The following is an 11,072-nucleotide window of genomic DNA, read 5'->3' as shown; positions in this document are numbered from 1 at the left end:
GTCCCGGTCCCGGCCCCGGGCGGGGCTGTCGCCGGCAGCCGCCAATGGGCGCAGGGAGGCGCGGCCGCCGGAGCCGCCGCATTTATCGCCGGGCCGGGCTGGGACGAGGCGGGCGGCGGAGCCGGAGCCGGAGCGGGATGGAGCGGGCGGCGGGGCCCGGAACCGGCACCGGTTCTGCTCTGGCCGCCTCGCTGGCCGAGGGGCTGATCAAATCGCCGCGGCCCCTGATGAAGAAGCAGGCGGTGAAGCGGCACCACCACAAGCACAACCTCAAACACCGCTACGAGTTCCTGGAAACGCTGGGCAAAGGCACCTACGGGAAGGTGAAGAAAGCCCGGGAGCGCTCCGGGAAGCTGGTAAGGATCCTTCTGGGGGGGCATCGTCACCGGGTGCGGGGTCCCCGAGCATCCCTCGGTCCTGTGCACCTTTGGCGTTCCCACCGCATCCCCTCCGGTCCGGTGCGTCCCTTCCCGTCCCTGCTGCATCCCTCGGTGCAGTGTGTCCCTCTCTGTCCCCGGTACATCCCCCCGGCCCCGTGTGTCCCTCTCTGTCTCCGGTACATCCCTCGGTCCAGTGTGTCCCTCCCTGTGCCCGCCGCAGCCCCGCCGTGCTTCGGAGGTCTCTGAGCTGCCCCCGCTCCCCTCAGCCCGGTCCCGGTGCCTCCCCCTCCTATGCTCCCCCCTCCATCCCCACGGACCCCCGCGCATCCCCCGCTCCCAGTATCTCGTCCCGGTTCCATTCCCTGTTCTCCGGTACCGGCTCGGTGCAGCCAGGCCGGGCCCGCTCCCCCCGCAGTGTGCGGCTCTGCCCTCGCCGTGGGGCAGGGGGTGCTCAGGGAGCCCAGGGGGGTCTCGCCCCCTCCTCCCGGGGAGCTGCGGCTCCTCTCGCCCACTTGACCGCGGTCGCGCTTCCTGGGGGAAGGAGCGGGCGGGGACGGGGCCGCCAGAGCAAACACCGCACTTGAGTCTGAAGGGTTTTTCCCTTCCTCTCACCCTGGGTGAGGGCCGGGCTTTGCTTTCACACGGTGTGGGGCACCCAGAGCGCAGCAGGGCTCTCCAAATTCCTGACTCACCCCAGCTCGCTGGGGAAAGTGGCTCTGGCTCAGCCCGGCTCAGCTTTTCTCAGGGAAAAGGGGATTGAGCCCCCAGGAACGCCGGGTGCTGCTCTGTCCTGTGGGGATCTGCAAGGATTCAACCCTGGACTGAATTCCAAGGGGTGGGAGGGACCCAAAAAGCCCCTCGCAGCCCGGCCCGAGCTGGGGGTGACCCGCGAGAGGCAGGACGGGCCCTGGCAGGGGCTGAGATGGGATCGGCGACATCCCAGGGGAAAGAGCCGCGAACCTGCGAGGTTTCCTTGTGTAATCTTGATGAAATCAGATCCGAAGGCAGCTCTGCCCTTTCCATCAGCCCATCCGAGCCGCTGCTTTGCTGCATAATCAGGGCCTGGAAATGCAGCTTCCACCCCCAGAGCTGCGAGGATCCCTCCCCTCGCACGCCAGAGAAAATTTGCCTTTCGCTGCCCGCACCTGCAGCTCCGAAATTTCAGCTCTGTGCCCCAAAACTCTGCGGGAGCCCCTCAGGACTGGCTCTGGCATCTCTTTATTTTCATGCAAATTCAACCCACGGGCCACCGAGCCCTCAATCAACGCCGCAGAAAATCAAAGGCTCTGCTCAGCAGCACCTCCCCGGCCCGGTGAAGGAACAGGAGACTCAAGCCCACAAATCTCTCCTCTTCCCGCAAATTCTTTCTCGGAGCGCTCAGCATTTCCGGGCCTGGTTAATCTGGAGCTTTATCCCGAGCTCGGCTCTCATTTGCTCCTTGCCCCAGCGGTTTTCACTTCCCAAACCCGCGGCTGTGAGGGCAGGACCGGGGATCCCCCGGCACCGGCTCGGGCAGAAAAGCTGGAGCTGCTCCATCCGCAGGGATTTTGCCTCTGGCCAATCGGGAATTGCCTCTGACACTTGAAACATCTCGTTTTACCGCCCGGATTTCTTGCTCCTCTCTGAATTTTAAAATACCTGTACCCAGAGCAGGCTGATTTGGTTGGAAGGTGACAGGAAATTCCAGGCTCCTGCAGCTGGAGGGTGTTTTAGGACTTCCATGAATTATTTGTCTGGGAAAAAATCCTTTTCTTTTTTTTTTTTTTTCTTGTTAGAAATCCTTTATCCGAAGTGATGCTCCTGCTGAGTGCCTTTCCCAATCCTTATAAAAATCCTTGCAATATCAGGGGAGGGAATTGCTGGGTGTTTTCCCTTTCCCATTTTTTTGCTTTTCCTTTTTTTTTTTTCTTTCCCTTTTTTTCTTTCTTTCCCTTCTTCCTTTCCTGCTTTTTTCCTTCCTTCCCATTTTTTCCTTCCTTTTTTTGTCTTTCATTTTTTTCCCCCTTCCCCTTTTTTCTCCCCCCTTCCCTTTTTTTCTCCACCTGTTTGCAGGGCAGCCCCCGGGCTCTTTCTTTTCCTCCCAGCCTGGATTTTTTCCCAGCCTGGCTCCCAATCCCTGGCAAGCAGCCAAACCAAACACAGCCGGGGGACCTCCCGTGGGACAATCCTCGGTGTCACAAACGCGCTTTGGGGCCCGCGTGGTGTCAGGAGGAGGCAGCACCTGGAATATTCCAGAGTCTTTTCTGGGAAAGCCACGCTGGATTTCAATCCGCGTTTCACCGAGCACCAAACGCTGCCCTCGCAGCCTGGAACAACTTCTGAAGCGCTGCCTGAGGTTGTAGCTTAATGCATCTTTCAGCAGCTGCTGAAAATACCTGTTCTGCCCCCAAAAACTTGTAATTAAAAGCCTTTTTTGACTTGGAAAGCACTGCCGAGCTCGCTGTGCTCCCGGAGGGATTTCCTGGCTGTTTCCCTGCAGGATTTTCCTGTGGCCCTGCCTGTCCCCGAGGCTGCTGTCCCCCACTCCAGGGTGGCCTTTCCCGTCTCCGGGGGACACGTTCTGCTCCCATCCCTCCCGGGCAGGGGAAATTTGGGAACAAAGCCGCTGCTCAGCATCCCTGGGGGAAGATGGGATGGCTCCACCTGCCTGCAGGTCACTAATTTTGGGATCACGGTGAGGATCCAGCGCTACTGGATACAGCCAGAGATCCAGGGGCATCTCCTGCAGCTACTTCATCTTTTTATGGATTGTGGCTCTTCCTGAGCCCCGGGCTCAGAATTTGGGTGTGAGCCTCCAGTGCAGCGAGGAAACTCTCAAAAATGCTCAGAATTTTTGGCCCTGAAATGCTGAGGCTGCTGGGCTGGGTGTCAGGGGGCAGAGATGGAGGGAGCGAGCAGGAATTTGGGAGGCTCTGCAAGGCTCAGGTAACTGGAGCAGCAGCGAAAAAAAAAAAAAAAAAATTGTTAAAATGTAACTTGTTAAACAAAGGTCAGTGGAAAGAAAACCTGGCTGGGCTTCCCAGAAGAGCCAAACACTTTCGGTATTGCTTTATCCAGTAACTCGGGCCGGGGTTACTGAACTTCCCCGGGCCAGAGTCCGCTGCTCCCACGTGCTGGATCCTCCAGGAGCAATTCCTGCACTGGCTGCTGCTGCCTGGGGTGGTTTAGGACCACAGAAATGGGATTTGGGGCCACAAAAAATGAGATTTGGGGCCAGCAAGGCACTTCAGGAACCCACCTGAGCCCCCTTCCAGAGGCTTCTCCCTGCTCAGATCTCGCTGGTTCTGTGCCCGATGCCTCCCGCGGGTGCCACAGACCCGGCTTAGCAAAACTTGGCTGCCTGCTGGGCTGGGCTTTAGGAGCGAGGCCCCGGAATCCCAGGGACACGGGGCTGAGCATCCCTCCCACAGCTCCCTGCGACCGCCGGGGCTCCGTGGCCTCTCCCCGTTGCTGGGCGACTGCTGCGAGGGTCCCTTGACGGGATTAGAACTGTTCCGCATTCTTGTCTGGGAGGGGAAAAGAAGAAAAAAAAAATAAATGAAAGGTTCTGCTGGATTCAGTTGTAAATTCAGCCCTGGGAGCGCATTGTGTGCCCCTTTGAAAGGGGATTAGAAGGCGTCTATTCTTACCCCTCTTTCTCCTCCCTTTTCAATCTCCTTGTAGAGGAAAACTTGAAAACCCAAAGGAAAGCCTGGAAAACTCCGGCTCTCCCACCCCGTTCCGAGCAGGGATCTATTTTTCATCCAAACTTTCTCTTACTCCTAGAAATAAAGTGGTTTAGAGGCAAACAAAACCCGAGGTGTGGGTTTTTTTTTCCCTTTTCCTCACCCCAGGAGTTGGCTGTTGTTGTTGTTGTGGTTATCTCCCCAGTCATGGGGCACATTCCTGCGGCTGGCCGAGCTCCAGCGCCGGGACGCGATCCCTGCAAAGTCCAAAAATCGGGGGCGGGGCTGTGCTACCTGTGAGGAGGCTCCGGGAGCCCCAAAAATCAGAGCTGTTCTACCCTGGGAGGAATCCTGGGGAGCCCCAAAACTCAGGGCTGTGCTACCTGATGGATGAGGCTCTGGGACCCCCCAAAAATCGGGGCCGTGCTACCTGTGGGATAAAGCTCCTGGAGCCCCCAAAAATCAGGATCAGGGCTGTGCTACCTGCGGGAGGAGGCTCGAGGAGCCCCCAAAAATGAGGAGCTGTCACAGATGTCCCTCGGGGGCAGCTCCTCCCTCGTGTGCAGCAGAAGGATTTGGGAAGAATAAACCCCAAATGGATAAATTGGCTTTTCTGGGAGCTGTTTCCATGGAGCTCGTGGGGAAGCCAGGATTTGTTTGTGAGTCCCTTCCCAAAACAAGGGAGGGAGGAATTTCTTCCTTCGGGAATTCACAGCCCCCTCTGTGCTCACCTGCAGGTGGCCATCAAATCCATCCGGAAGGACAAAATCAAGGATGAGCAGGACCTTGTCCACATCCGGAGGGAGATTGAGATCATGTCCTCCCTCAACCACCCGCACATCATCGCCGTGCACGAAGGTGAGGCCTCCTCTCCCTTCTGTTTTCCAGCTGCATCCATGATCCGAGCCTCGGGAACGGGCTGGGGTGGGTTTGGCCCGGCTTCTCCTCCCTTCCAGGACCTGGCTCCCGTTCCTGCTCACTCACAGGGAATGCAGATGCTCCCGGGCTGTTTTTTCCCCGGCGAGGGGAAATACCTGCTCCAGAAAAAACCCTTCCTGTCCTGTCCCCTCCCCTCCCACCCAGACAGCGAATCCAGCCCCAAATGTGGATTTTTGGGAGCTGGAAGCTGCGGTGGGGCTGTGGAGGGAGGCTAGGCTGTGATGGGGAGCAGGGCCTGAGTGTGGCTGTGCTGAGCGCTCATCCCAGAGAATTTGGAATCTCCGTGGATCTGCTCTGAGCCCGAGGCAGGATTTAATCTCAGTCCTGGAGTCCTCCTCATTCCCTGGAGCGCTGGAAAACCAAACCACAGCGTGCTGGGAGAGTTCCTGGTGCTGCCGGGCTGGGCTTTGTGGCCAGGGCTGGGCTTTGCTGCCGGGAGGTTGGGATATCCCGAGAGAAATTTCTCCAACCGGAACCAAACTAAACCCAAATCCGCAGCTGGGTCAGGCTTAGCAGACGCAGGCCTTGGGCCCTGCTGTGCCCCTGCCCTTCCTCGGGCTGGCTCTGCCCCTGCTCCCGGCGCTTGTGCGGGATCCGGAGCCTTTTGTGCTGCGAACAAAGGCGGGCGCGCTGGCAGCTCCTCCGCGCTGCCTGCGAGCGCTGACTCACACCGGCCGCTGGAATTCAAAAATACCGAGGTGCTTTCTGCAAACAGGAAGAAAACGCTCCGGCTCTTGGCTCCAGCCAGAGCCTTTTTTGGGAGCACTGGGAACAGGCAGGAAGGTCACTGGCGAGGGGTTCCAGCAAAGAGCCGCACGTCTGAGTCACCGCTGTGGCGGCAGAGCCTCGGTGGTGGCACAGCCACTGTGGTGACATAACTTCAGTGATGGCAGAGCCTCGGTGGTGGCACAGCCAGTGGTGGCACAGGCTCGGTGGTGGCAGAGCTGCTGGGCCAGCAGCCCTGGTGGCACCGGGGGGGGTGGGTGACAGCCCTGGTGGCACCGGGGGGGGTGGGTGACAGCCCTGGTGGCCCCCTCTGACCCGCAGGTCGCTGTTAGCCCAAGTCTGAGGGCAGGGATTGGGGTGGGCAGCGTTAGGGTGAACCAAGGCTTCACCTGCTCATTAACAGCAACGCCCTAACGAGAACTCCCCCAGGATCCCTTTTAACCCTTTCCCGTGCCCCGCAGTGTTCGAGAACAGCGGCAAGATCGTCATTGTGATGGAATACGCCAGCAAGGGCGACCTGTACGATTACATCAGCGAGCGGCAGCGCCTCTCGGAGCAGGAGGCGCGGCACTTCTTCCGCCAGGTCGTGTCCGCCGTCTACTACTGCCACAAGGTGCGCGGGCAGCGCCATTCCCGCGGCTTTCCCGAGGATTTCCCACGGGAGAGAGGCCGGGTGGGCTCCTGAGCGCTCCTCCCTGCAGCAGAGCGGGAGGTGAGAAGAGCCCGTGGCCCCTCACCTTTCCCAGCAGAAGGGTTGGTCCTGCCTTTAGTCTGAAGGGTGTGGCAGCACCCTGGCAGCTTTTGGGAGGTCCTGGCCTCGGCTGCTGCGCTGTGGAGGTGACTAACCCGGCCTGGCAGTTGTCACCTCCCCTCCCACCCGGCCAGACGGAGACGCCCAGGGCTGCCCGCGGGGCTGGGAGCCAAGGCCTGGCTCACCTGTCCTGTTCCTGGTGGGGAGGCTAAGCTGCGGGGTGGAGGGATGGTGCCCTGGCAGGACCTGCCTGGGGCTGTGGATGGTGCCCTGGCAGGACCTGCCTGGGGTTGTGGATGGTGCCCTGGCAGGAATTTCCTGGGGCTGTGGATGGTGCCCTGGCAGGACCTCCCTGGGGCTGTGGGATGGTGCCCTGGCAGGACCTGCCTGGGGCTGTGGATGGTGCCCTGGCAGGACCTGCCTGGGGCTGTGGATGGTGCCCTGGCAGGAATTTCCTGGGGCTGTGGATGGTGCCCTGGCAGGACCTCCCTGGGGTTGTGGATGGTGCCCTGGCAGGACCTCCCTGGGGCTCTGGGATGGTGCCCTGGCAGGACCTGCCTGGGGTTGTGGATGGTGCCCTGGCAGGACCTGCCTTGGGCTGTGGATGGTGCCCTGGCAGGACCTGCCTGGGGTTGTGGATGGTGCCCTGGCAGGACCTGCCTGGGGTTGTGGATGGTGCCCTGGCAGGACCTCCCTGGGGCTCTGGGATGGTGCCCTGGCAGGACCCTCCAGCCCGGAGGATGCCCCAAGGCAGCTCCTCACCCCAAACCAGGGCGGGGGCTCGTTCAGCTGGGCACAGCAGGCCCTGGCCAAGCTGAAGCTGTGCCCGGGTGGGGCTGGCACCGCGTGCTGCCACGGCTGGGGACAATGGAGGAGCGCAGGGTGGCACCTGCTGCTGTCACCTCCCTGCTGCTGCTGCCGAGCTGGTGCCGCAGGGCCTGGGCACACCCGGGCCACCCTGCCCGGGGCCACACCCGCGCTGTTTGCGGCTCCTCCCGTGCCCGGCAGTGACCTCCCGCTGTGCCGAGCTGCCCTCCCTCAAACCCCCACGGGTTAACCCCGGCTCTTCCCGCAGAACGGGATCGTCCACCGGGACCTGAAGCTGGAGAACATCCTGCTGGACGCCAACGGGAACATCAAGGTGAGGGGCTGGGGTGTCACCCAGGGGAGCTGCCCGGCGTGCAGGGACAGGGGGTGACCACAGCACCTCAGTCCCCTCAGGGCACGTGATTCCCAGAGCTCTGGCACCACCTGGAATCCTCAGGAGAGAGCCTGGCACCTGAGCAGATCTGGTAAAGCCATAACTGATACCAGCCTGCTGATAAGAGGGCAAAGTCTGAGTGCCCAGATCAAGGCTGGCTGCATGAGAAGGGCTCTTTTCCTGGTTTCTGAAGGTGCCAGCAGGACATCCCAGCTCCCCTGAGCGTGCTCTCACGGGGATCCCTGCGGTCACTGGGAACGGGCTGCAGGATTTATCTCCACCGGGGATAATTTTGCAATTGGGAGCTCGCGGGCAGCCACAGAAGCTCCTGTGACAGCTGTAATGAGGATAATGAGTACCTGTGCAAGGTGGAGCTGATAGGGATTGCTGCAGCCCGGGGTGGCTGGGAATGAGCTGGAGGAAAGCCTGGCAGTGCTTCCAGCCTCACCTTTCCACTCTGCTCCCGCTGCCAGCGCTGCAGGGCAGCTGCTGCCGTGCCTGGGATGAGGATTTCAGGAGGCAGAGAGCAGCAGGAGTGACCTCAGGGGTGGAAAACCAGGCTGGTGGTGCCACCTGAGGGGATTCAGAACCAAGGGCAGCTCTGGTTTGGACCAGATTTATTCCAGGAGAACTCCAGGGGAACTTTCAGCCTTGGGAAACTTGGGAGGGGGGACTTTGGAGAGGGGGGATCTTTGGAAAGAGGGTCTTTGGGAATGGGAACTTTGGGAAGAGGGTCTTTGCCACTGGATGACAGCTGTGTTTGTCCCCCCAGATTGCAGATTTTGGGCTGTCCAACGTTTTCCAGCAGGACAAGCTCCTGCAGACCTACTGCGGCAGCCCCCTGTACGCGTCCCCTGAGATCATCAACGGGCGGCCCTACAAGGGCCCCGAGGTGGGTTGTGCCTCCCTCTGTGGGAGGTGGGCCCAGGGAATCCCTCTGGGGTTTTCCCAGGGTACTTGGGATAACGGGGCACTGCAGGGTGTGCTGGGGTCCTGCCCCACACCCCGTCCCTTCCCTGTGGCTGCTGCCGTGCTGGGAGTCCTGATGAGACTCTGGTGGGGTGGGGACCAGGACAGGCCGGTCCTGCTGTCCCCTCCAGGCTCCTCTGTCCCTTCCACAGGTGGACAGCTGGTCCCTGGGTGTCCTCCTCTACATCCTGGTGCACGGCACGATGCCCTTCGATGGCCACGACTACAAGACTCTGGTCAAGCAGATCACGAGCGGGGACTACCGGGAGCCCACGAAGCTCTCAGGTAGGGACAGCCCCGCCCCCTGCGTGTCCCTTCCCCGTGTCCCCTCCCGTGCCTGACCTGCCCCTTCCCCAGATGCCTGCGGGCTGATCCGCTGGATGCTGATGGTGAACCCCGAGCGCCGGGCCACCATCGAGGACATCGCCACGCACTGGTGGGTCAACTGGGGCTACAAAATGCCGCTGGGCGAGCAGGAGCTGCTGCGGGAGAGCGAGTCCCCGCTGGCCACGGTGGCCGAGTGGCTGCGCCGCTCGTCCCGGCCGCTGCTGGAGAACGGCTCCAAGGTGCGCTGCTTCCTCAAGCAGCACATGCCCGGCGCCGCCCTGGAGCGGCAGCGCTCGCTCAAGAAGTCCAAGAAGGAGAACGACGTGTCGCACGCCCTGCAGGAGGTGCCCGCGGGCCCCGAGAACCCCTCCAAGTCCATCCTCAAGCGGCCCAAGGGCATCCTGAAGAAGAGGAACTCGTGCGAGCAGAAGGTGCCCGGGCCCGGCCCCCCGCCGGCCGAGGATGGGGAGGGGGTCCCCGCGGGGCTCTCCCGGGTCTCGGCAGCAGCGGGAGCAGCGCCCGCGGCCGCGCCCAAGAAGGGAATCCTGAAGAAGCCCCCGGCCAGGGAGTCGGGCTATTACTCGTCCCTGGAGTGCTGCGAGTCCGGGGATGTGCTGGACGCGGGGAGCTTGGACCTGGACGGAACCGTGTTTGCCGAGCCGCCCTCCCCGCCCGCCCGGGGGCTCCCGGCCCGCAGGAAAGGAATCCTCAAACACAACGGCAAATTCTCCTCGGGCAGCGCCGGGCCGGGAACCCCCCCCGGGAGCGGCTTCGGGGGTTTCAGCGAGGTGTCGCTGCCGCCCGGACCCCGCGGCCGGCCCGCCAGCGCCGTCAGCGAGGACAGCATCCTGTCCACCGAGTCCTTCGAGCAGCTGGACCTGCCCGCCCGCGGCGCCCCCGGCGGCGGGGCCGTGCGGGGCTGCGTGTCCGCCGAGAGCCTGCTGCGGCTGGAGGAGGAGGAGCAGCGGGAGGAAGGGCGGCGGCTGCGCCGCTGGACGGTCACGCACTGCCGCAGCCCCTTGGCCGAGAGCAGCGCGTCCCTGGCGGGCTGTGACAATGACACCCAGCTCTACCGGCGCTGTGTCGGGGTGAAGCTGAGCTGAGCCGAGCCGAGCCCAGCCCGCCTCCCTCCGGGCTCTCCCCCGGCATTTTGGGGATGGGGCTGAGCCTCCCTCCTTCCCTCCATCCCTCCCTTCCTTCCCCGGGGCTGCCGGTGCTGCTGATCCGCATCCCACGGATTTATTTGGCAGCCTCGGGGCCGGGGGATGCCCCAGGGCCAGGACATTGAATGGACCAAAGCCCCCAGAGTGACCCCCGAGGAGGGGCTGGGGGGTCCCGGGGGCTCCTCGCTGCCGTCCTCTCCTCCCAAAATCATCTCATCACGGGGGTGAAAGCAGTGGGTTGGGGGTGGGGGGGTTTGTTTTCTTTGCACTGTTTTTTGCTGCACAAGGTAACGGAGGGGGTGGGTGATATACCTCAAACAAGCTGCAGATGTAGCAGGGTGCTGGCGAGGGCTCCAAGGTGCTGCCCGTGGGCTTTGGGAGGTGCTGGGGCACCCAGGCCACGGCTCTGCCCTGTCCTGAGTGCTGAGAAACTGGATGTGGCCAAAAGCCCGGGCTGGGAAATGCTGTGATGCCAACATCTCATTGTAATGTGGAAAAAGAAAAAAAAAAAAAAAGAAAAGAAATAGAAAAGGTGCCTTTGGTGAGGCACCGTGTCTTTATTTATTGATTTCTTGCCTTTGCCCAGGCTGCTGTGGAGCACGGGACGTGTCTGGCTCCACAGAGGCCTCCAGGGGTGTTTCTGGGGAGGTGGCCGTGTCCTTGTGTCACACGGCTCCCTTGTACTATTGCCACGTGTGCTCGTGTTGTGTTTTCCCTCCTTCCTGCAGCACGGGCTGGAGAAAAACATTAAATTAAAAGCGAATGGTAAAGCTGAGTTGTCACCTTGATTGCTGGGTGTGAGGGAGGGGCTGCCTGGGCCAGGCTGGTGTCCCTGTCCCTGACCCTGACCTTGTGCCATCCCTGCTGGGACAGGGCTGTGCTCCATCGGCTCAGCTCAGACTCCTCTGTGTGCTCAGCCCCTCCTCAAACTGGGTTTAACTGGTTCTCAGC

At 61.7% G+C, this 11,072-nt stretch overlaps 1 protein-coding gene across 1 annotated transcript; it reads left to right on the top strand.

The window, feature by feature from the left end:
• NUAK2 (NUAK family kinase 2) lies at positions 1-10,655 on the top strand. Its single transcript, XM_056511484.1, has 7 exons — positions 1-356; positions 4,783-4,903; positions 6,172-6,323; positions 7,537-7,602; positions 8,435-8,554; positions 8,784-8,916; positions 8,989-10,655. Exons 1-7 carry the CDS (start codon positions 45-47, stop codon positions 10,059-10,061), a joined length of 1,977 nt encoding a protein of 658 aa, XP_056367459.1. The 5' UTR covers positions 1-44; the 3' UTR covers positions 10,062-10,655.
• Positions 10,656-11,072: the final 417 nt, after the last annotated feature.

Source organism: Oenanthe melanoleuca, chromosome 26 (genome assembly GCF_029582105.1).
Source record: "Oenanthe melanoleuca isolate GR-GAL-2019-014 chromosome 26, OMel1.0, whole genome shotgun sequence".
Lineage (NCBI taxonomy): Eukaryota > Metazoa > Chordata > Aves > Passeriformes > Muscicapidae > Oenanthe > Oenanthe melanoleuca.
Note: the sequence above shows the minus strand (reverse complement) of the source record. Positions and strands in the feature narration are given on the sequence as shown.